The sequence below is a fragment of the Narcine bancroftii genome, chromosome 5 (assembly GCF_036971445.1).
Source record: "Narcine bancroftii isolate sNarBan1 chromosome 5, sNarBan1.hap1, whole genome shotgun sequence".
NCBI classification, from domain to species: domain Eukaryota; kingdom Metazoa; phylum Chordata; class Chondrichthyes; order Torpediniformes; family Narcinidae; genus Narcine; species Narcine bancroftii.
In genome coordinates, this window is record NC_091473.1 from 86,959,967 (window position 1) to 86,986,302 (window position 26,336).

The 26,336-nt window shown below is 39.7% G+C and overlaps 1 protein-coding gene across 4 annotated transcripts in view; it reads left to right on the forward strand.

Annotated features, from left to right (window-relative positions):
- Positions 1-26,336, forward strand: part of smg7 (SMG7 nonsense mediated mRNA decay factor) — a 136,842-nt gene that overhangs the window by 105,336 nt on the left and 5,170 nt on the right. For 3 of the 4 annotated variants that reach the window (XM_069938203.1, XM_069938204.1, XM_069938205.1), the window contains 5 exons: positions 3,040-3,189; positions 12,908-12,994; positions 16,492-16,651; positions 17,336-17,509; positions 21,696-21,844. In XM_069938203.1, coding sequence (XP_069794304.1) covers positions 3,040-3,189; positions 12,908-12,994; positions 16,492-16,651; positions 17,336-17,509; positions 21,696-21,844 — 720 coding nt within the window. The remainder of the gene's footprint in view (positions 1-3,039; positions 3,190-12,907; positions 12,995-16,491; positions 16,652-17,335; positions 17,510-21,695; positions 21,845-26,336) is intronic. The other variant, XM_069938206.1, reaches the window with a different exon arrangement.

Here is a 26,336-nt window from a genome sequence, read left to right on the forward strand (position 1 = left end):
GACTAGGAAAATTCTTCAAGCTGGCGTGAATTCATGTTCAGAGAAATTTGGTTGTCGTTGGAAGTAATCATCTCAAATGCAGGGCCAGGCCATTGCTGCAGGAAACTCCGCCATCTCCAACTTTATGAATGAACATCCTCTGCCATGTGGTCAGAAGTGGAATGTTAATGATGATTCTGTAATGCTCAGTTTCATTTATCACTTACAATTTTTAATAATTAAGCAGTCAGTCCCTGAGTACAGCAAGAACTAGGAATCATTTGAGCATTGTCTAGACTAATATACCAAGATCTATTTGTGTCTTGCAATGACAAAGAGATAAATGATGCATCTCTTGAGGGAGCCTGACAATTGATAATACCATTCAAGAGTTTGCCACCATCAGCATCTTCTGTTCATTATAAACTTACTGGAGGGCATAAAATGCATCCAAGTTATTAGGACAGAACAACAGTTTGATTGTAGAACTGAAGGCCTCATTTTTTTAATTTATATTTTTTTAATTTAGACATAGAGCATGATAACAGGCCCTTTTGGCCCATGAGCCCATGCCAGAGCCACTGGGGAAAACCCACACAGACACTAGGAGAACTCCTTAGATACAGCGTGGGATTTGAACCCTGGTCCCAATTGCTGGAGCTGTAACAGCGTTGGGCTAACTGGATTCCAGTACTAGCTAAGCCTCTGGCCAAGCTGTTTCAGTAGTGACAACATTGACGATGTATGATAGCTTGGAAAATTCCCCAGTTATGTTCAGTGTTTAAAAAAGGTCAAATTTCATCTAGTGTAAGTAATACCCAGTCAGTCAGTAAAATGGTGGAAAGTGTCATCAGCAAGCAGTGCTTAGTTGGCATTAATCTGCCTGCAGATACCCTATTTTGGGTTAGCCAGGACTCACCCGAATGCTAATCATCCCTCTCTCCATGGATGATGCCTGACCGGCTGAGTCCCTCTGGGTTCTTGTTGATTCCTTTACAAAACCTTGGTAAAATCATGGATTTTAGCTGAATTCTAGAATTGAGAGAAAGGTAACTTCTCTTGACACAGACAGAAATTGATCATACAGATTCAAAGCAACCTGGTAAAATTGAAGTTATTGACATCAAGGAATACAGGATGGTTTAGGTTGTTGGAAATCAATTGACCCAGCTCCCTAGGTTGTCCTAAGTCCAATCATCTCAGGTTCATCAATGATTTTGTATGCAAGTTTTAAATGGGGATATTTGTTGTTATACGCAATGTTCAGTTTAATTTTTTAAATTTTAATTTAATTTCTAGATACAGCACGGTAACCGGCCATTTTGGACCACGAGTCTGTGCTGCCCAATTTACACCCAATTAACCTAATTCATTCACAGCTTCTCAATAATTCTCAATAATTAGACCAATCAGTGCCTTTATACAGCAAGACATAAAATTAATGTGGCAATTAATAATGTTCAGTGATGTTACCATCACTAAGTTCCCCAGCATCAGTGTTCATGGGGGGGTTAACATGAAAATTAACTGGACCAGCCACATAATGGTAACAAAGTTGGGTATCTTACATTAAGTGAGCCCTCACCTATTGGTCCAAGGCCTTTTAATCATCCATAGAGTACATGTGATGGAATACCTGAAATACTGCTACTTGAACAACTCTGAAGCTCCTTTCAGGATTAAATATCCCTCTTGATAGGAACCCCATCAACCATACTAAGTAGTAATTCCCTCCAATACTCCATAGTGGTTTTAGTTTGCTGAATGTGCTCATTGTACAACAATTCTTGTCCATTTTAATCCAACAACATCTCTAAGCTAGCGACCTCTGAAAGGAAGGATATACCCAGCAGCCATGTAGAAGCACTTTTACCTGCAGGTTTATATCCCACACTGTTATATTAATTAGCTACTGAAAATTAGCCTTAGTGTTGTTGAAGTAAAAGGAGTCAAAGAGGATGATGGGCATGTGAAAGTTGCAGTGTATGGAGAAATAGTGGAGGGAAAGTAATGGAGCTAATGGGTTTGGTCTGCTAGGAAATAGTTTCCACCTGCTGCATATTAAGTATGGTAGCTATTTATTTATAAATGCTGCAGTGTTCAGAGATTTTGCTGATATATCTTTCATTGGTCCTATTGCTTCATTATGTTCTAAATCCTGAATTCCCTGCCTCACAACAATGTAAGAGTGGCCCTTAAAGTACATCAATTTAAGAAGGTGGCTCCTCACCAAGGCCAGTTCGACATGACTAATGCTTGATTTGCTGTTGATTTGTATATCCTATTTAAAAATATATATATTAAATCTCATCCACCTAAATTAGTGCCTTATTTCATGATGATTTTGTAATGTAAACTTCAGGCAGCTTCCTTGCTTCTGTTCTATTCTGTCTGATCTATTTTGTGCAATTTCATTAATTTAGCACTCCAGCAATCTGTAAATCTTGTAAAAAAAAATTTCTAATGTGTATTTCAATTTTTAATTATTTGCAATCACTAATATTGTAATCACTTGAACATTGTATTAACTAATTAATTAAATTCCTGTTAATTGGTTTGGGTGTAGTTCCTGCACTAATTCTATATAAAGTATATCATTGGCTTTTAATGTTTGTTCATGATTAAAAACGTAACTATTTACATGTGGAATTGGATAAGGTTAATAAATAGAGGCTGCAAACTAAAAGGACCAGTGACTTAAAAACCATTAAGAATCCATTCAAAATCACCTAAACTAAAGCACTGGTTCTTGGTTATCTTTAAATACTTTTTTTTAAGCAATTTTTACAATGAAATAAGGATGGATGTGTTTGGCCATCAGTCCTTTGTTAATTTTGTAATTTATTGTATTTAAAATTGTACCTGATCCTGTTAAAATTTGGCTTCAATGCTTTTAAACACTTCATTTTCCACAAGTAAACGTTGAAGACTGAAGTATGATGATTGAACTCTTGAGCTTTACCAGAAATCTTCTCTAGGTCGAAAGCCAGATCTAAAACTTTGTTTATTTTTGATTCCCCTCTCTGAGTTTGCTTTCTTCCTCTCTTCTTCTGCCTATAGGATGCCAAGAGCTCACCTCTGTTGCCTCCTGATTTGTTAAAAAGTATTGCTGACTTTGAGGAGGAGGAAGAGCTGGCTTTTTCCAAACCCCATGATTTCTACCAGGCCTTGGCTGGCCCTCTTGGCAGTTCTTCGGGGCGTGGTTTCTTTGTATGTACTTCTTTGATCTTCTATTTTCTCTCTTACATTTCTGTTCTTGTTAAGTGCATGTAGTTGTTCGTATTGTAGTTATTCAAGCTGCAATGACAGCAAGTTATTGTATTCTCCTTCCGTTACTTTTTTTGATTAAAGGTATTATTCACTTAAGTGATTTCATGGGCAATGAACCTCAGGGCACAGTGCACTTCAAGAAATTTCTATTATTTTGATGCAAGTCCCCACCACATACATACATGCATGTTTATTTGCAGGAGTGCATCTTTAGGAATGATGGTGTGAAAGGACTTGTTTTAACATTAAACTATTATTCTTGCTGGTTTGGAGAAATGATCGAATAATGAATTTCAGAGAAAGGAACCCAAAAACCAGATTAAAGTCAGAAGTATAAGAATTAAGATGAGAGACTAGCTGGAAAGAATAGCAAGAAACATTCATAGAATAAAAGAACAAAGAGCAAAATGGATTAATGTTGTGACAACAGAGGATGAGAAATGTGAATTTAGACGTACAGCACGGTAACAGGCCTTTCAGGCCCATGAGCCAGCGCCACCCAAATCATCAATCAACCAACAAATTCTGTATGTTTTGAAGGGTGGGAGGAAAGCGGAGCACCCAGAGAGATCCCATGCAATCATGGGGAGAAGGTACAAACTCCTTACAGACAATGCCAGATATGAACTATGGTCGCTGGTGCTGTCCTCGTGACCCTAAACTTGTCACCTACATAGTTGTGAAAAGAAGACAAAAAATGTCAAGGAAATAGAATTCAATAAATATCCCTTTTCTGAAATATTATTGAGATGTCTATTGTTTTCATGTTTGCATTACAGAATAGTCTCAGGCCAATAACTGTCTGCTTCCGCCACATTTCTATTGTACACTCCATCTATCATGAATGCCTACTCAGTTGAATTCAGAATATCCTCCTTTGATGAGTATCAGTTCATTTTTCTTCGAATTGTTGATGGTGATGCTGATGGGATATCTCTGGCAATAATTTGTTGGTAATTTTTCTTCGATAACTGTTATGTCTCACTAACCTTTGTGCTTGAGTTTCTTTTGCCATAAATTCTATTTTTTTCTCTCTTCCTTTGTCTTTCTAGCACTTTTTTCTGCATCTATTGCCTTATCCTTCCATTTCTTCCTTATTTTCATTGGATACATTAGCTCCAACATATTCTGTTAAATGTTTAAAATTATTTTAAGATGATCTGATAAAAACATCATTTTTTCCTTGGGTATCTGCTTTTTCAATGAAAAAGAAATGAATAATTATATAGGTTGCATATTAAGTATGGTAGCTATTTATTTATAAATGCTGCAGTGTTCAGAGATTTTGCTGATATAATATCTTTCATTGGTCCTATTGCTATCCTTGTATGACATAAATTGATTATTGCCATGATATCACCCTTTTTTAAACTCAATGAGTCAACCCATTGGGGATTGGTTGGTCATTAAATTCTCAATGGATATATGGTATTGATCTTCAAAACTGAGCAAGATAATTTACTCAATGCATAAAGGAAATTGATGAGGGACACTATTTGAAATAATTGTTTTTACTAATAAATATAATAGGTCTTTTCAGTGCCTACCATTTTAACTCATCCATTATGGTTTCTCTGAGTTACAAATTGAAAGTTATGCACATTTTCACTCGAGAATGGAAATGCTGTCTTTGGTACAAAATAAATGTTATTTTGGATTCCTTTTTTGCCTGGATGATTACACAGGATATGCAGGCTATTTCCCCAACAAATTCATGCCAAAGTTTATCCCATTCGAGCCCTATCCCATACATCGTCATCTAAATCTGTCAGCATAGCCCTCATACCCTTCTTTCTCATCTTTGTCTCGCCTAAGCTTAAATGTTTAAATCTATGCATGCTGTTCACCTCAACCACACTCTGACATTCTCACCAAATTGCTCCAAAATTCCTTAATGTTGATCATTTTGTAATGATTACATCTTAATGATTTGAAACATTCTCTTTGCATTGACTCAATCAAACCCCTTTGAAGGCTTGGAAGATTCCTACTGTATTGAGAGTAAGGAGACCCATTTTGTTCATCCTTTCTCATCTCTACATTTCTGCACGCTGTCCAGTCCTTCAATATCCTTTGTTTCTAAATAATATTGAGACCTATATAGACTGAGTGCAGCAATCCTAAACAAAGATTAGCATAACTAGGATACTTTTTAAATAAAAAGACAAGTGCTGGAGGAACTCGGCTGGTCTCGTAGCGGTAATAGGAGGTAGATATATAACCAACGATTCCAGCTTGGGCCCTTCTTCAAAAGCTTCTTTGAATTAGCATCTACAAATGTTCTTGTTCAACTCTAACTACTGTACCTCCCCTTTTTCTTGCCATATTTGACATACCGACTCAACATACTGTTGGGTCCAAAGCAAGTTTTTGAGTCTTCTTGAAAATTTTTATTTAAAGCAGCAAAAAATCTGAACTGAGGTCTATTTTTTTATACAATCTTTCCTAAATCCAGCACATTTAGTTCATTTGGACTTGGGCCAATAGTCTGAACTCCCGGGTTTAAGCCATATATTTAGAGAAGTAGGAACTCCTGTTTTCAGGTATTTAACCCTATCAAGTACAGTACTAAAGTAGTGAGTTGAATTGAATTTATTTTGGAGAAGTTTGCCCCAATACCATCTGAGCCAGGAATGTATTTTTTATATCTGATCTAAATTTGAAACATATTTGGGTTTCGTTGGGCTTGATTTTGGTAGCCAGGCTCGGCAACATTCAGGAGCCTGGATTAATCTGGGAAAAGATACCAATAAATACTCAATGTATGCAATGTTTTTTTTTACTGCTAGTTGGGAAGTGCTGAGAGATTAAATGGTTCAAAGATTCCTTTTGTTGCCATGTAAAAATTCATTAAAAAAAGTTGACGTATTTCAACTTTTATCTGGCATAAGGCAAACAGAGTCACCATGAGCATTACCCGGCACCTCTAACAATAGGAGAAAAAGGGAGTCCCTTCATGGACACTGAGTGTCTATGGATTCACCTCCAGCCCTCCCACTGTCTCTACAGCCACACAGTTTACTCTTGCACATTGAAGATTTACTGTATCACAGAAAGATAGATTCTGAATGTGGTGTCATAGAATGGACCTCAGACCAAGGACCAAGGTATTCAGCTATTCTACCTGCCATAGCTTGATACTCATAGCCTTGGATTGGCAGAATTAGCATTTGTGATGATGCTATGCACAGTGGGTAAGAATTCAGTTTTGGAGCCCGGGCTTACATCCCATGAGTCAAAAGTATTGTCAGCTACACAAATGCTTACCACAGGTGTTTTTATGGAGACTCGAAACTTCGACTTCATCAATATGCAAGTGGTATTTAATTCACAAAAAAACGTTAATGCAATTATGAACAAAATTCCTGAGAGTAAGCTTGAGGGTGGCTGACATGTAGCAACAAATAACCATTTCAAATTTAGTTTATGACTCTATAATTTAGAAATGTGCCTGCTAAAGTCCACCACTTGTGAATCTGTCGGCATCATTTACTAGATTTGGCACTCCTGATGTGACCTCCTCTACATCGGGGATCCTGGCTAAGATACTGCTTCGTTGGAAGAATTCTGTCTAAATTTGCTCATTTTTTAATTGATCAAGCTGAATCCTTGCATCTGTTTGTTTTCCCCTTTTTACTTCAATTTTCTTACTATTCAAATTGTCTTTACAACAGCCATTATTTAATAAATGTGTAAAATTAATGAAACTGAGTGTGTATAATTCCTCTAACTCACAAAATATGAATTAATCTTTGGATTGTTTGAGTACAAAATCAATGCAAAGATCAGAGGAGACAAATAGAACAAAAGATAGGTAGAAAACAAAGTTGTTAAGAGGGCAAGAGAATGCAGCAAAAGGCTATTTGTAGAGTAAGTGAGTGGACATGATCCAGTAAATTTTCTAGCAAATGCGTAACGTGAAAGTTATAAATTTTATCTGAACTAAAAAGACCACATTATCTAAAGGATAAGAGATTGGTCTGAGATGCAGGAAGATCCAGGAAAGCTGGTCAAGATTCATAGAAGATGTATATGCGAGTACAGCAAGTCATTAGAAAAGCTAATTGAATGTTGCTGTTTTTTTGCTTGAGGAATTGATTGCAAAAGATTGGAGATATCTGGTCAAGATTTAGTATTACCACCAGAGACAGAAGTAGAATTATTATTATTATGTACTAGGGATGTAAAGAAATTTATTTCAGAGATGTATAAATTATTACAAAAGAAAGAGTTCATAAATCAAGATACAAATGGGAAGTAGATTTAAATAAGCAAATAGATGGATTCAGAGAGTATGAAAGGTACAATAATTGTGAGATATCAGTTGGTTCAATATAATTTTATTCATCAGTTATACTTAACACCACAAAAGTTTCATAATATATTATATTTATTCAGATTTATGTTTTAAATGTGGTGGTACTTTTTTTGCATTTGACTTGGCAGTGTTCCACAATTAAACCTTTTTGGCTTGATTTGAGTAATTTATTAGAATAAATATCTGGAGTAAGATTCCCACAGGATCCAATGTTATTTTTACTTAGAGAGATTAAACCTAAATTAAAACAATATCAAGTAAAATTTGTTCAAATTGCCTTGGCAATAGCTAGAAAATGTATTGCTATAACTTGGAAGTCGGATACTGATTTAAGAATGGAAGATGGCATAAAAAAGTTCAGAGTTGTATTTCACTTGAAAAAATTACTTATATTTAAGAGATAAATATCAACATTTTGTGAAATATGGAGCCCATATTTACAAACTGTTGGTATTAAAGTTTAAATGAGTCAAATATACCCTTTCTCTTGTAGGTCTCTATAAATATTATATGTTTAAAAGTATTGGAAAGTGAAGTATTCCTTTTGTGGTTTTCTTGTCCCTCTTTTTCCTTTTTTTTTATATAGGGGATTGGGGATTCATGGATGGTTTTTCTTTCTTTTGTATTTCTTTACTTTTTTTCTTTTTTTTTTTAAATACAATACTACATGTATTTGGATTGAGTTTGAAATATTGTGATATGTTAAGTGGTTTTATTTTAAATAAAATATTTTTTAAAAGACTGGAGATATGCTACTGTATATATTGGCATTAATGGCCATATCCAGAGTACTAGTACCAGTCTCATTTTAAAAAAAAAAGAATGTAGACATAGCTCAGAGAACATTTGCTAGAAAAATAACTGTTTGCCTGAGTTATAAACCAGGGGTGGGCAACCTACGGTCGGATCCATCCCATGATTCAAATTTATCTGGCCACCACCCAGTGTAAAAGTACCATGTGCACCCAACCTGCTGATACAAGTACAGTCATGTGCCGCATAACGTCTGTTCAGGCAACGTCCAAATGCAAAAATGTCTGTGGTCCCACAAGGTTATAATAGAATTCAGAAATCCCGATCGGAGAATGGAGCATAACCAGACATAGTGAATGCAACGGCTTCCCGCGCTCAACACGTGTATCTTAGCTTTCAGACTTGGCATTTCTGGTGGATGTTGCATCTCATCTGAACAACCTGAACTTGCAATTCAGTTATGTTCATTAAGTGCTTCAAGCAGAGACATTTGAAAACTTCAATTACATAATGTCAGTGTTTCAGTATTTATTTCATTTTGGGTAGCACCAGTGCAATCCACCGTTCAGTCACTGGCACACCATCTAGCCCATGCACTGTTAAAGGTTGCCCGCTCTGATATAAACTTCTCTTGTAACAATAGAAGTTTAAAAGAGTGAGCAGTAAACTACATAAGGTCCCAAAAGTGGATGTTGAGAGAATTTTTTTTCATGGAAAAATTTGGAATAAAGTTTGGCTGTATGAAAATAAGAGATTGTTAATTAAGGCAGATGAGATGTTTTACACTGGGTTGGAACTTCAGCAGGCAGTGTCAGCAAATTTCAATTTTTAAGGCAGAGATGCATGATAAGCAAGGGAATGCAAGATTACCACAGCTAGATGGGATTTGAATTGAGTTTGGTATCAGATCTTTCATGATCCTATTAAATGTCAGAGACAGGTTTGAGGGATTGAATGGTTTAGCTGTAGATCTGTTTTATGGATCTTCAATCAGCATTTTGTTGAATTGTAATATTATCACTTAACTGGTCTATTTCTCTCAGTGGTGTACAATGTTTCAACTGCTTGTACATAAAGAACATTTTAGTTTGAAGGTGAGCACTCGAACCACTATTCTGGCTCTGCATCATCTTTCATTTCCATCCTTCATCCGTTTCCGGAAGGTACAAATATGAGATTTTAATGTCATATGTTCAGTTGCCTCCCTTAATGCTGTGTAGTTAATTAAAACAAGTATTTAAACTATATACATTAAAATCCCCATTATCCAGAATTCAGGCAATCAGCAAAAAAAATTATGGAAAATAAATAATGTGAAAGTTTTAAGTTGGTGCACCTAGTGGTCAATTAACCAATCCATGCAACACATATTTCAAGAAACCATAAAATTCACTTATCTGGGATCTACCAATCCCCATAGGTGCCAGGTTCCAGGGGTTTACTGTATATTATTGTACATGCATTTCACATGCTCCCTCTAAGAGAAGGTATATTAATTATTAATGAACTTTTCAAAGCACTTCCAACCAAATGGAGTAAAGCAAAAGTGTGGTCAGTTTTCTACTGTACGTGTTTGACTCGAATCTTTTTGGATAACAATGTTTTAAGCAGAGAATCTTCTAATTTCTTTTAGCCAATATAAAATGACTCTTTTTGGGTTGCATGAGAAGAATTGGAGAAACACATGCATTTGATGGTTTAGATGTCTTTTTAACTTGGCTAGAAAACATAGTTCAGCATAATTACACAAATATCTTGGAATTTTGTGGATTTCACATCAGTGGGGAGATTTTGTAAAGTCTATCTTGGCTTGGCTTCGTGGACGAAGATTTATGGAGGGGGTAAATGTCCGCGTCAGCTGCAGGCTCGATTGTGGCTGACAAGCCCGATGCGGGACAGGCAGACACAGTTGCAGCAGTTGCAAGGGAAAATTGGTTGGTTGGGGTTGGGTGATGGGTTTTTGCTCCTTTGTCTTTTGTCAGTGAGGTGGGCTCTGCGGTCTTCTTCAAAGGAGGTTGCTGCCCGCCGAACTGTGAGGCGCCAAGATGCACGATTTGAGACGATATCAGCCCACTGGCAGTGGTCAATGTGGCAGGCACCAAGAGCTTTCTTTAGGCAGTCCTTGTACCTCTTTGGTGCACCTCTGTCTCGGTGGCCAGTAGAGAGCTCGCCATATAACACGATCTTGGGAAGGCGATAGTCCTCCATTCTGGAGACGTGACCTACCCAGCGCAGTTTGATCTTCAGCAGCGTGGAGTCGATGCTGTCGACCTCTGCCATCTCGAGTACTTCGATGTTGAGGATGAAGTCGCTCCAATGAATGTTGAGGATGGATGGAGCGGAGACAACGCTGGTGGAAGCGTTCTAGGAGCCGTAGGTGATGCCGGTAAAGGACCCATGATTCGGAGCCGAACAGGAGTGTGGGTATGACAATGGCTCTGTATACGCTAATCTTTGTGAGGTTTTTCAGTTGGTTGTTTTTCCAGACTCTTTTGTGTAGTCTTCCAAAAGCGCTATTTGCCTTGGCGAGTCTGTTGTCTATCTCGTTGTAAAGTAAAGCTATGTATTCTGTACAGGCAAATTCCACATTGTGGGGCAGGTTGCATTTCTAGAAAGCATGCCAATTTGTGATTTGTTCCGCAGTACAGAGCTGTGTCATCTTCACATGTGTCAAGGAAAGCAAGTTTGAAAAAAACATTTTGCATTGATTTACTTTTGTTTCAGGTAGATTCAATGAAGCAAATTTTAATCTCAGATGCTTGGATAGTGATTCATGAATTCAGTAAGGGAGAGTTTCTGCAACCCAAAAGACCATAATGTGGGAGACATCATACATGTATTATCAATTAGACTTTGACTATTAAATTATTGTTTGTGATACGATTTTCATCTTTAGCCATTTGAAGTTTAGTTCTTGTGATAAATTGAGCAAGATAGAGTTTGAAAACACTGCCCACAAGCCCTCAAAAGTAATCTGCAAAATTTTGAATAATTTGAAAAGGGCAGAGGAGAGGGTGCCAGTAAAGGAAGTTGTCATGTTTCTCGCTCCTTTTTATCCAGCAGGGAGATAGTGTCAGACATTCTCATTAAGGAAAGCATCTATCAGAAGTAGTGTAAATAATTTGATTGCATCTATCAGAAGTAGTGTAAATAATTTGATTGTGTCCCAACACTAATTTGTATGATGTTCTTCCTACACACATTTCATAATGCTGTGATTTTTAAATAATTATACCATGATAAAATATGATGTGTGGAGTGTTTTGAAATGAGAAGTTCTATAAGAGCAGGAGTCCTGTATTTAATATCATTTTGATAGGTTCTTTATTTGCTATAATCTCTTAGAATAGTCACTCCTGGTTCTTCTGATTCTTCCACAAAAAGGGCTGTGATATCTTCATTAGGAGAATGCAAGAAAATGGACAATTTCATAGTTTTCCCAACTAGTGAATTTATCATTTAAATAATATACGTATTGTAACTGAACTAAAAATAAAGATCAACATTTATAAAGTGGTTTTCATCACCTCAAGGTGTCCCAGATGTTACCGTTCTTGTGCAAGAAATACTGTGATTAATCTGTGTACATTAAAATTCCACAGATTACTGCATAATTGTCACCACATAATCTGTTTTAGTGATTTTAACTGACAAATGAATATTGGCCAGGATATGGAGGGATAATTCTCCTGATTTTAGTCACTGGCACAACACATAAATGTATCCCTCAAGTCACATATCTCAGTAGTATCTCATTTACAAGATTCAAGATTCTTTTATTGTCATTTAATAATTACACAAAATTTCCTTCTGCCTGCCTTAAGGCAAAGAGTCGACATTGGTGTGGCCTGGTGCCCCTAATGGTCAGAGAAAAATAATAAAAGCGAGTCCATTGAGAAACATTGAGTGTCCGTGGATTCACCTCCAGTACTCCTGCAGCCTCTGCAACCACACAGACTCTTGTTTAATCCATCGGTAACCTAAGCTTCTTCCAAAGCTCCAACACAATCAGGAAGCCTTCAGTGCCTTAGGCTCTTCGGAATCCCTTCTTACCCTCAGTACCCTCACGAATCCCGGTTCTACAAGTCCCTCGAATGCAAGTCACTGACTGCCTGCAACCTACCAGCACTTGGTCTTGGTGATATCATGTGCTGTTACAGTGAGAGTACCTGGCTCCATCACCTTCTCAGGCATTGCACTCCAGAGGTGAGGTGGGGGGGAATCTTTATTTGTTTGCATCTAAATCTCTCAATCCTTGCCTTTAAACCTATACCCTTTGGTCCTAGACACCTTTTAAGTTGTGCAATATGATCTTTCAAATCCATCCAAGATGGAGCTTCAGATTAACAATTCATTCGAAGATTAATCTCAGTCCTGGATTTCAGTTTAGATTTTGATCATATCATCAGAGTGAAATTTGAGCCCACTGCCTTTGGTTGTCAAGAGGACCACAATTAACATCCATCACATGAGTTTTATGTAGTAATTAATTTCATGTGTAATTTTATGAGAAGCAGTTAATGCCATAAAAACTTCATTTAATTTTTGTAATGTATTTGAATAACTTTTCCCTTCTATTTGATGTAGATGCCAAATCGATCTCGGCTGGAGAGACCCTCTGAATTGATTACCTCTTCATCCTTATTGTCCTTGCCACCTTTTCCACTGAATCAGGTATGTAAAATAAAATGAATCCTATTTCCAGAAATTGATAAATACTTTTTGGTGTCATTTGCATTTTTTTAGAACACGGAAGGAACATCTACATTCCATTAGAATCTCAAGTAATGCAAGAAAAAAATAAAGTAGACTTAATTGCACTATTTTATCATTGCTCACATGTACCCTGCAGACTTTATCAGTATCCACTGTTCAAATGCAACTTGCTTATTCTGGGTTTTTTTCTGTTCTTCCTTGACCTTGGTGAGTTTACAGAAACTTTGAAACTCTACCTTTGCCTCCCCCCTCCACTGACTGCCCCCCCTCCCCATTCTTAGTTTTTTTTGGTCAAGATGCTCCAAGTGGGAAATTATTTTAGTGCTTTGTTTCACTTTGATGTTTTGGGAATGTTACTGTTTAAAACTAGTTGTTTGCAACTGAGTGACTTGGTTCAAACCTGTTCCTCAGACTTAAACGAATAATTTGGATTCATTCTTCCAAAAAGTGATGGGTGATTGCTGTATTCTTGAACTGTATCTTTCTGATGATGTATCAAGCCAATTAGTTTGGATGGAAAACTTATTTTGCTGTGGCTTTGCAGAAGGATTGTAACATTTACTAATCATTGGCAAGGAAACTGCTTGATTTTCCTAAAGATGCACCAGTTTCTTCCCTTATCCCAAAGATTTGTGGTTTGGTAGGTTCAATGGTCACTGTTCATTGTCCCTAGTGTGTAGGTAGAAACTGAGGAGAGTTGATGAGAAGGTGTGGAGCATTTTTAAAATAGGATTAGTGGAAATGGGTGATTGATGGTGAGTTTGAATGGGTGAAAAGGCCTGCTTCTGTGCTACATCTCTCTATTATACTGTTAATGATCATCAACACCAAAAAGGCAGCTCAACATCCAGTTTTTGAGACCTTGTGTTCAAGATGGAAATTGAATTTGCTTTTTAAAAGAAATGTGTATGTGTATTGGGATAGGAATAATCAGGAGCTCAGGAGAGATTAGTGATGAGAAAAAATTTCCAAGCAAAAAAAGGGCTTTGGGAATTTTAAATACTTTGGAAAGTCCTAAATATATGTAGAACAACTAAAGTGCATGATAGTGAGAGTAGGCTGACCAACCACTTTGTCAAACACTTGTACTCTGCATGTGGGTTCTAACAAGAACTCCCTGTTGCCAATCATTTTAATTCCACTTATCATCCCCACGGTTATGTCTGTCCTATGGTTCATCCTTTGCCAGGGTAAGGCCAAATGTAAACTTGAGGAACAATACATCATATTCCTCCTGGATAGCTGTAAATCCAAGGGCATGAACATTGATTTTTCCAAGTCAGGTGGACCCCACCTCTATCTGTTTTCACTGTTAACATCTCTTCTTTAGAACCTTAGTACAGCATAGAAACAGGCCCCTTCAGCCCTTCTAGTCTGTGCTGAACCTTTTTCTTGCCTAGTTCCACTGATCTGCACCCAGTCCATAGCCCTCCATACATCTTCCATCCAAATTCTTCTTAAATGTTAAAATTGAGCCCACATTCACCACCTCAACTGGTAGCTTGTTCTACACTCCCACCACTCTGTGTGAAGTTCCCTCTCAACCTTTCCTCTTTCACTCTTAGTCAGTTTACTGTCTATCCTCCTCATAACTCTATCAAATCTCCCTTCATTTTTGGACACTCCAGGGAATAAAGTCCTAATCTGTTTAACCTTTCCCTGTAACTCAAACTTCAGTAAATCTTCTCTGCACTCTATCTTACTGATATCTTTCCTGTAGTGAGGTGACCAAAACTGCACACAATGCTCCAAATTTGGCCTCACTAATGTCTTATACAACTTTAACATAACATCCCAACTCCTGTACTCAATACTTTGATTTATGAAGGCCAATATGCCAAAAGCTCTCTTTACAACCCTATCAACCTGTGATGCCACTTCAGGGAATTATGTATCTCTATTCCCAGGTCCCTCTGTTCTACCACACTCCTTAGTACCCAACCATTCACCATGTATGTCCTTTCTTGGTTTGTCCTCCCAAAATGCAACATTCCACACTTGTCTGCATTAAGTTCCATCTGCCATTTTTCAGCCCATTTCTCCAGCTGGTCCAGATCTCTCTGCAAGCTTTGAAAAGCTTCTTTGCTGTTCACAACACCTCTAATCTTAGTGACATCTGCAAACTTACTGATCCAATTTACCACATTATCATCCAGATCACTGATATAGATGACAAACAACAATGGTCCCAGCATTGATCCTTGAGGCACACCACTAGTCACAGGCCTCCAGTCTGAGAAGCAATCATCCATCACTACTCTCTTGGCTTCTCCCTTTAAGCCATTGTTAAATCCAGTTTACTGCTTCACCAGGAATACCAAGCACCTGAACCTTCCTGACTAACCTCCCATGCGGGACCTTGTCAAAGACTAAAGTCCATCTAGACAACATCCGCAGCCTTCCCTTTGTCAACTTTCCTAGTAACCTACTAGAAAAGCTACAAGATTGGTTAAATGCGACCTTCCACGCACAAAGCCACGTAGACTATCCCTAATCATCCTCTGTTCAATATTAAATCATTTCTTATCCCCTCCCTAGCTTTCTCCTTCCCCTTTTACCACTTGATATCACACTGTCTTATTTTGGTTTCTGTAGAGTCTGAACCCAAAACAGTGACTGACTATTTTTACCCAATAATGTTATCTGACTCACTGAGTCCCTCCAGCTTTGCTCAAAAGCATCCGCAGTTTTTTGTGTTTCTCCAAAATACTTGTTTGTTGCTTTAAATTACTCAGTATTTATGCTTCTAAGCCAATTCACATGGGCACTGACACATTATACTGCCTAAGGTAATTATTAACATTGTGGTATGTTAACTGGTTCAAACTGTCCAAAAGCTGATGGTGGTTTTGACTTGTACTTTTTCACTGCAGTAGGAGATGCTTCTTTGCTTTTTAAAATATTCAGAGAAAATTCAAATTGTAAACACGATTTGATACTTTAAGAATTTTTGCAATGGTTTCAAAGATTACAGGGTGGCCAGATAAAGTTTGGAATGTACTGCTGGTGAAGCAGAGAATTCAGAAGGCAGCTGCATATGCATCTGAAAGAAAATTTGCAGGGCTTTGGTGAGGGGATGGGGGGGTGGTGTGGTACATGCTGGATTACTCTTGTGTGAAGTTTGTACAGAGTCAACAAGCTGAATGGGCTTTGTGCATGCCATAAACATTCTATAATTTTTTTTGAAAGTCAATAGAGTTCTTGATCACTATATTTTTTTCCTCTCCTGTCAAGGAAACCCATTGAATAGCTGCTTGGGATCTTGTACTATGTAAAAATGTGCATTGTTGCTGTATTACTCCTGCCACAGACCTAATTTGAAATGGTGAAGGCATGTACAGTTATCATTTATTATTCTTATGATGTTTTACTTCAACAATTGCAAACTACAGTATATCATGAAAATAATATTTTAGTTTAAATGTGGGTCTGTCAGTATCTCATTCTTGTTTCAGGAAAACTCTCAGAATAACAGCATTTTCAGTGAGATCTATGGCAAGAATCTAGCACCAACTGGCAAATCGGAGAGTGCAGCCCAACAAGCATTGCACGAGACATCCTGTTACTCATTATTTGATGGAAACCCTTGGTCCCCATCTCTTCCTGCCAGCTCAGGTTAGTGTTTTTAAACAATGTTGACCAGGACATTCCATCACAGAAATGTTCTTTCATGTTGCATGTGAAAAGTCTGGCTTCCAGTAGAAATTTAACTTTTCAGCACAAAATTACTTTGGGTTATTTCTTCTTTCATGTAAGCCCTTTTCCAAGCATCTTTATCAACTTTTATTCTAAGTTATCTGTACAACAAATTGGGCAACAAGAATGAAAATTAATGGCAAAACTCAGATGATAGCCATCATAAAGTAATTACTTTTATTGCATGTCATCACATTTTAAACCTTTCACTTCTAGGATCTAGTAGTTCAAATCATTTGCTCACTCTGCTAAACTGAGTGGATGAAAGGTATTTTTTATTGAAACTGATACTGAAATTAAGATTAAAAAAAACATAGCTGGAGCAACTCAACAGGTCGAACAGTGTGATCTACATAGCAAAGACAAAGACACATAACTAACATTTCAGGCTTGAGACCTTCATCAAGGTATAGAAAAAGCCCGAAACATTGATATGTGTCTTTGTCTTTGCTATATAGAGTACACTGATGGACCTGCTGAGTTGCTCCAACTTTGTTTTTTTTTGCTTCATCCATTCTCTGCTAACTTCTGTGATTTACTTTTGAATTAAAGACCTCACTTAAAATGTTTTCTCTCCTTCACGCATGCTACTTCAAATAATAGACCACTCAACACCAGCAAGCCAGTCTCCGCACTCCTCTAATCCAAGCAGCTTGCCAAGTTCTCCACCAACTCACAACCAAAACTCATTTGCTGGCTTTGGACCGATTGGGACACCTGACAACAGTGAGAGGAGGCTGACTGATCGGTGGAACATGAAACGTACAGACAAACCAGGTAGAGTACCTAATATCCTCAAATATTGGTTTCTATTTCCTGTTCAAAAGATAGTTCAGGTTTAAGTGGAAAAATGCTGTTTTGAAACCCTTTAGTGTTTGCTTTTAAGTTGAACATTCATGATTTGTTTTCTGCAACATGTGTTTCTTTTGAATCATAAAGTGAAAAATTATGAAATCATTCAGGTGGTATATATTGTTAATCCGAGTCTTTTGTCAGGCTCAGTATTTTCTCAAAACAGATGTTTTAATGACCAACTACAATAAATCAGAGTCTTTTTTCAAAAGAAGGGCAATCTTTTATTACAGACCATTGAAAGAAAAAAAAAATTAGCACAAGTTAACTATTTTCTTTGGCTGTGGCAATACTGAAAATTTTAATTGTATTTTCCACCTCTGTTGAAAGCTCTTGCTTTTGAAATGAGAGAGTAGTTCCAATTATGAAAAATAAATAGGGTTGCTTTGATCTTTTTAAAATTTACATTTTTGGGTACTGTTGGGAGAAACAGCCCAGCTGGGGAAAGCGTCAGTGGCTATGCCTCTGGCACTGGGTCAGCCTCTGAGGCTCAGAAGGGCAGGGAAAGGAAGAGGAGGGTATTGCATAGGGGACGCGATAGTCAGGAGTACAGGCAGGGGATTCTGTGGACAGAGCAAGGAGAACCGGATGGTGGTTTGCTTCCCTGGTGCCGGGATGTTGCTACTCGAGTCCAGGACATCCTAAAGGGGGAGGGAGACAGAAGTCGTGGTACATGTAGGTACCAACGACATAGGGAGGAATAGAGAAGAGGTCCTGAAAAGTGAATACAGGGAGTTAGGTAGAAAGTTAAAAAGAAGGACCGCAAAGGGAGTAATCTCGGGATTACTGCCTGTGCCACGTGACACTGAGAGCAGGAATAGAATGAGATGGAGGATGAATGCGTGGCTGAAGGGGTAGAGCAAAGGGCAGGGATTCAAGTTTGTGGATCACTGGGACCATTTTTGGGGTAGGTGTGACCTGTACAAAAAGGCCAGGTTGCATTTGAACCCCAGGGGGACCAGGATTCTGGCAGGGACGTTTGCTCGGGTTACTCAAGAGACTTTAAACTAGAATGGCTGGGGGGAGGGAACCAAATGAAGGAGAACAGCAAGGAGAAGGTTAGAGTGCAATCAGAGAAAGCTTGTAGACAGTGTTTGAGGGGGGGGAAAGGCAGGTGATAGAAAAGGGGGATGCTCTATACGAAGATGGACAGAGGTTGATTGCAAAAGATCATAAGAAAACTGTTAGTAAAGATAGTGGCCTACAGGAAGTAAAGAGTGGGAAATCTCTAAAATGTATATATTTTAATGCTAGGAGGTGGATGAGCTGAAGGTATGGATTGACACATGGAAGTATGACATGGTAGCGATTAGTGAAACATGGTTACAGGAGGGATGTGACTGGCAGCTAACTATTCCTGGATTTAGTTGCTTTAGATGTGATAGAACTGGAGAGGCAAGAGGGGGTGGGGTTGCACTACTTGTTAGAGAAAATATTACAGCAGTGCTTAGGTGCGATAGAATAGAAGGCTCGTCCAGGGAGGCTATTTGGGTGGAATTGAGGCACGGGAAGGGGGAAGTTACAATTATAGGGGTGTATTATAGACCACCGAATGGAGAACGTGAATTAGAGGAACAAATTAGTAGGGAGATAGCAGATATTTGTAATAAGCACAGGGTAGTGATTGTGGGGGATTTAAATTTTCCGAATATTGATTAGGAAATCCATTCCATGAAAGGGCTGGATGGGTTGGAGTTTGTAAAATGTGTGCAGGATAGCTTTTTACATCAATACGGGGAGGTACCAACTAGAGAGAGCTGTGTTGGATTTACTGTTGGGGAATGAGATGGATCAGGTGACAGAGGAATGTGTTGGGGAGCACTTCGGGTCCAATGATCATAATGCCATTAGCTTCAAGGTAATTATGGAAAAGGATAGGTCAGGGCCTAGGGTTAAGGTTTTTGAATGGGGAAAAGCTAGTTTGGAGGAGAAGCGAAAGGATTTACAAGGGGTGGATTGGGGACTTTGTTTTCTGGGAAGGATGTAATAGAGAAATGGAGGGTCTTTTAAAGGAGAGATTTTAAAAGTACAAAATCTTTATCTACCTGTTAGGTTGAAAGGTCAGGTCAAAAGTTTGAGAGAGCCATGGTTCTCAAGGGATATTGGAAACTTGGTTCGAAAAAAGAGGGAGTACTACAATAAATATAAGAAACATGGAAAAAAGGAGATGTTTGGTTACTATATTGAATGTAAAAAGAATCTTAAGAAATAAATTAGAAAAGCTAAAAGAAGGTATGAGATGGCTATAACAAGCAGGGTGAAAATAAATCCAAAGGGTTTCTACAAATATGTAAATAGAAAAAGGAAAGTGAAAGACAAAATTGGTCCAATAGAGATCAGAAAGGACAAATGTGTGTGGAGCCAAAAGAGATGGGGGAGGTCTTGAAAAATTTATTTTCCTCAGTATTTACTGAGGAGAAAGATATTGAATTGTGCAGGGTAAAGGAAGCAAAGGGGGTAAATATGGAGACTATAGTGATTAAGAAAGAGATATTACTGGAGCTTTTGAAACATATAAAGGTGGATAAGTGTCCAGGTCCTGACAGGATTTTCCCCAGGACCTTGAGAGAAGTTAGTGAGGAAATAGTGGAGGCTCTGGTAGTGATTTTTCAACTGTCATTAGAGGCGGGTATAGTGCCGGAGGATTGGCGTGTTGCACATGTGGATCCTTTGGTTAAAAAAGGTTCGAGGAGCAAGCCTAGCAATTATCAGCCTGTAAGTTTGACATCAGTGGTAGGTAAATTGATGGAAAGTGTTCTGAGAGATAGTATATATAAGTATATGGAGGGACAGGGTCTGATCAGGGACACTCAACATGGATTTGTGCGTGGAAGGTCGTGTTTGACCAATCTTGTTGAATTTTTTGAAGAGGTGACTAGGAATGTTGATGAGGGTAGAGCAGTGGATGTTGTCTATATGGACTTCAGTAAGGCCTTCGATAAGGTTCCGCCTGGGAGGTTAGTTAGGAAGGCTAAGTCCTTGGGTATTAATTTGGAGATAATCAAATGGATTCAACAGTGGCTGGAAGGAAGGTGCCAGAGAGTTGTAGCAGATAATTGTTTGTCAGGATGGAGGCCAGTGACAAGCGGTGTACCTCAGGGTTTGCTATTGGGACCGTTGCTGTTTGTCATATATATTAATGATCTGGAGGATCGGGCGGTAAATTGGATTAATAAATATGCAGATGATACTAAAATAGGGAGAATTGTGGATGATGAAGAGGGTTTTCAAAGATTGCAGAGGGATTTAAACTGCTTAGAGGAGTGGGCAGAAAGATGGCAGATGGCGTTTAATGCTGATAAGTGTGAGGTGCTTCATTTTGGAAAGAATAACCAAAGCAAGACATATGTGGTAAATGGGAGAGCATTGAAGAATGCAGTGGAGCAGAAAGATCTAGGAATAATGGTGCATTGTTCCCTGAAGGTAGGAGTGCATGTGGATAGGGTGGTGAAGAAGGCCTTTAGTATGCTTGTCTATATAAATCAGTGCATAGAATATAGGAGTTGGGAAGTAATGATGAAACTGTACAAGGCATTGGTGAAGCCAAATGCAGTTCTGGTCACCAATTTATAGGAAGGATATTAACAAGATAGAGAGAGAACAGAGAAGATTTATAAAAATGTTGCCTGGGTTTCAGTATCTGGAATACAAGGAGAGTTTGAGCAAATTAGGTCTTTATTCCTTGGAACGTAGAAGGCTGAGAGGGGATTTGATAGAGGTGTTTAAGATAATGAGAGGGATAGGTAGAGTTGATGTGAAAAGGCTTTGCCCATTGAGAGTCGGAGAGATGGATACAAGAGGTCATGGGTTGATGACAGGCAAAGGTTTAGGATTAACATGAGGGGAAACTTCTTTACTCAGAGAGTGGTTACTGTGTGGAATGGGCTTCCGGGAAAGGTGGTGGAGGCAGGGTCAATTTTGTCATTTAAGAAAGAGTTGGATGAGTATATGGATGGGAGCGGGATGGAAGGATATGGGCAGAGTGCTGGTAAGTGGGATTAGAGGAGGGTATGGATCAGAGTGGACTAGAAGGGCCAAATTGGCCTGTTTCCATGCTGTAATTGTTGTATTTTAAAATATATCTGTTTTTCTATTGGGGAAATAAAAATAGTAATGAGCGGATTTGGTCTGGACTATCTACCTGCTGCATCCTCCTCTTCAGACATCACCTGGCATCAGGTCAATACTCCTAGCAACACTTGGGCTGCTCCAGACACCACACTGGATGACTCGTCCACACTGCTCATAGACAGTTTTAAGGTATAATATTTCAAATTAGATTTCTATATTCTCACCACTGTCCAGTTCTTTCCCTTACCTCCATTGTTTTATAGATTCATGCTTCTATCTGGTTCCACAGATGGACCTAGCTCATTGTCAGCTATTCTTGAAACTAAATCAGAATTTGTGTTGAGGCCTGAATGAGTGGGTCACTGGACAGCAAATAGGAGACAGCCTATTTATAGTTTTTCAAATCTTTCCTGATACAAGGAAGATGAAGTGAGTGACAGGGAAGCAATGTGCTTGTCCTTGATTAAATTAGCAGATTCAGCACATAACAAAGATTGAAACTTAAAGGGATATGAAATAAAAGCAAAAAAAAATGAGTGCTAAATGGTATCTGACCTGTTGAATATTTATGACACTTTTGTTTCATATTTCCACCATCCATATTGTTTTGCTTTTGAAACCATAAAATCTAAAATTAGCAGAATACAAATTCAACTGCACTCCATTTCAATTTGAGATCCTGATGGATTCCTTCTGAGATTGCTTATGTTTCTTGGGTGTAATTGGTAACAATGATATGGTGGAACGATAAGAGTTTGTAATTTATCTCCTCTATGTTATCAATGAGAGAGATAACAGCAGTGTTTTTACCGAGTTATTTGGAGCTATTTTTTTCCCAGGATAATGCTGACATAATGACAGGTTTGATCCAATGACTTTTGATTGAATTCAAGCTTATCTCCTCATCATTGGTTGGTTAAGGCTGATGAAAGTCTCTGCCTTCTAGACTTAAAACAAGCGTGAAGTGCCCTACTAATGCAATAATCTTCTTCTTCTTTGGCTTGGCTTCGCGGACGAAGATTTATGGAGGGGGTAATAGGGGTAATAATAGGGATAGGTAAAACACAGGATTCTGTAAGTGAAAAAAACACACAAATGTTGGAGAAACTCAGCAGGTCAAACAGTGCCTTTATGTAGCAAAGGTGAAGATGCATCACCAATGTTTCGAGCTTGAGCCCTTCATCAAGGTGTGGGGGAACATGAGAGATGTCTGAACAAAAGGGGAAGGGGGGTGGTGAGGGTGGGAGATGATAGGTGGAGAGGGCAGAGAAACACCATGGGTGGGGGGGAGGAGTCTAGGCCAGGTGGAGAAAGAAAGGAAGTAGGAACTGGAATAACTAGTTAAAGTAAGTGGGGTGGGGAGGAGAAGAGGGAAAAAGCCAAGCTGATTAGTAGAATGCAGTGAACTCAATGTTCATGCCCTGGGGTTGAAGGGTGCCCAGACAAAAAATGAGGTGTTGTCCCTCCACTTTGCGGGTGGTCAGGGTGGGGTAGTGTGAAACGTCTTGGATAGATATGTGGGCTTGAGAGTGTGACTCAGAATTGAAAGGGTTGTCTAAAGGAAGGTCAATTTTGTTGCGGACGGAGAGGAGGTGCTGGGCAAAGCGATCTCCTAATCTGCGACCATCTCTCCCATGTACATAAGGCCACAAAGGGAACACTAAATGCAGTAAATGAGTTCTTTGGAGGTACAGGTGAAGTGTTGCTTCACCTGAAAGGACTGTTTGGGACCTCAGACTGTGGTGAGGGAGAAGCTGTGGTTGCAGGTATTACACCTCCTATGACCACTGTGGAAGGTGCCAGGGTGGGGGAGGGGGTGGGTGGTGAGGAAAGAGTGCACGAAGGAGTCACGGTGGGAGTAGTCCCTACAGAAAGCTGAGAGGGGAGGAGAAGGAAAAATGTGTCTGGTGTTGGGGTCCTGTAGTAAGTGCTGGAAATTCTGGTGGATAATATGTTGGATGTGGAAGCTGGTGGGGTGATAGGTGAGGATGAGGGGGATTCTGTGTTCATTGTTTCTGGGAGCGGGGTGGGGGCTAGGACAGATGAGCGGGGAATGGAGGAGATGCAGGTGAGGGCCGAATTAATAGTGGTGGAGGGGAAGCTATGTTTGTGGAAGAAGGCAGACATTTTCAGAGGATCTAGACAGGAAGACCTAATCTTGGGAGCAGGTGCGGCGGAGACAGAGAAATTGAGAGAAGGAGATGGAGTCCTTGCAGGTGTGAGGACGAGTAGTCCAGGTAGTTGTGGGAGTTAAGAGGGTTTGTAATAAATGTCAGTGGAGAGTCTGTCTCCTGAGATGGAGATAGAAAGATCCAGAAAAGGGAGTGTGAGATCAGAGATGGACCAGGTAAGTTTGAGGACCGGGTGGAAATTGGCCATGAAATTGATGCGGGTGCTTGAGGCTGCCCCAATGTAGTTGTTGATGTACTGGGGGTGGGGGGGGGGGGGGGTTCTTGCCTGTGTAGGCTTGTAGCATGTTTTGCTCCACAAACAGGCAGGCATAGCTGGGACCCATGCAGGTACCCAAGGCGACTTCTTTAATCTGGAGGTAGTGGGATGAGTTAAATGAAAAATTGTTAAGGGTGAGGATAAGTTCTGCCAGGCGGAGAAGGGTGGTGGTGGAAGGTGTCTACTCAGGTCTGAGGTCCAGGAAAAAGCGAAGTGCTTTGAGGCCTTCTGTGTGGAGAATGGAGGTGTAAAGGGAATTGACATCCTTTGTAAAAATGAGGCTGTCTGGTTTGGGGAATTTGAAGGGGGTGGAGGGTGTGTGAGGTGTTGCAGATGTAGGTGGGGAGGGATTGAACTAGAGGAGAAAAGCTGAAGTCAAGATGGGATGAAATTAGTTCCATGGGGAAAGAGCAAGCAGAGACGATGGGTCTGCCAGATTGTTAGGTTTGTGTATCTTAGGTAGAAGGTAGAAACGGGCAGTGTGAGGATGGGCACTCTCTAACCTCAGGGCACGAACATTAGCCACTTTCAGGTGTATCTTCTGCCTTGAGGGCGGCTGCAGGAGCGGATGTCAGCCGAAAGACTCACCTTTCAGGTGGCAGCCCTAAAAGGCTGCCACAGCCCACCTGAAAGGGCCTGTTTTTCCAGAAGTGCCTCCACATTTGAAGGAACCGGGTTGACTGGTGCCACCTGTCATAAATATGTGGCATAGCAATGGCGGTCTTCCCTACACATAATCCCCCACGCAGGTGGAACCGCTCTGTGTTTCCCACATAGTTCCAGCTGCAGAGAGCAACCCCAGCACAGGAGCAGCTAGCTGGGCTGTAACAGTCTGCACCGGCCGCCCCTGCCCCGATGGCCTCCACCCCACTGCCCGACAGCCTTCCCGCTGCCTGATAGCCCCCCTCCTTGCTGCCTGAAGCCCCCCCTGCCCTGCTGCCTGACAGACCCTGCCTTTCTGAGAAGGGGAGGTTAGCAGTACGTCGGGACAGGGGCGGCTAGAGAGGCGGGGGGCTGTCCGGCAACAGGGAGTTGGGTGCCGCCAGACAGTGCCATCAGCCCTCTCCTGAGCAGCCACTTTCAGCCTGCTGCATTCAGGTACATCGGGGGACTTTGCTGATCTGCAGATTATCCCTCCTGGAGGAGGGTTGGTGAGTGTGCCTCGGAGACGCGTCAGGCTCTTTCAGGTGGGTACCCAGACAGCTGCATAGGGGTAGAATATGTGGCTTCACATCGGGGTATTCTGGCTACCTGAAAGAGCTGGAGTTCACTGCATTCCACTAATCAGCTTGCCCTTTCTTCTTTTGCCCCCCCCCAACTAATTATTCCAGTTCCTACTTCCTTTCTCTTTCCACCTAGCCTAGACTCTTCTCCCCCCTCTCTACCTATCATCTCCCACTCTCACCACCCCCACCTCCTCTCTTCCCCTTTTGTTCAGACATCTCTCATGTTCCACCACACCTTGTTGAAGGACTCAACCCCGAAACGTTGGTGATGTATCTTTACCTTTGCTACATAAAGGCACTGTTTGACCTGCTGAGTTTCTCCAGCATTTGTGTGTTTTTTCAATGATAGGGATAGGAAAGAGAAGAGATTTTGCTGGAGTCAAGATGATCAAAGCAGAAGGGATAGGTAACTATGAGCGTCATTATCATTGACAGGTCAACTGCTGGTAGGTTGAAAGCCCCAGTATAAATGACCTTGTGAGATTTTCAGGACATATGGAAAAGAAAGAGGGGTTGTAATCGAGTTTGTGTGGCATGTAAGTGCTGGAATTGACTTTGTAAGCAGAAGTTTTGTTTTATTGTATGGATTGGACTGAAAATTTGGTGAATAGCTCTTCAATAATCCTAGAAACTGTGCCATAATTTTGCTTTGGATGTCCAGAGATTGTGGCATGGTTTCCTACCCAGGTGCTATGAGAAATGAATGGTTATTAGTCAATATATCATTCCAAATTGTCTGTCAAATCCATACAATAAGAAAAATAAAAGTTCTGCTTACAAGGTCAATTCTAGTATTTCGATTCTTTCTAACGCCAAACCATTCCTTATCCTAAAATTGACAAGAATTCAAAATTATGTGTACAAGTATCACAAGTAACATTTTGTTCCTCAGCCAAGAAAATGAAAATAGATTTATCTAATTGCAATTTATGAGTTGCTTTGTTATTTTATTGTGCACATTATTACAATAGTTCTTTAAATTCAATGATGTCCTGAACTTTACTGGA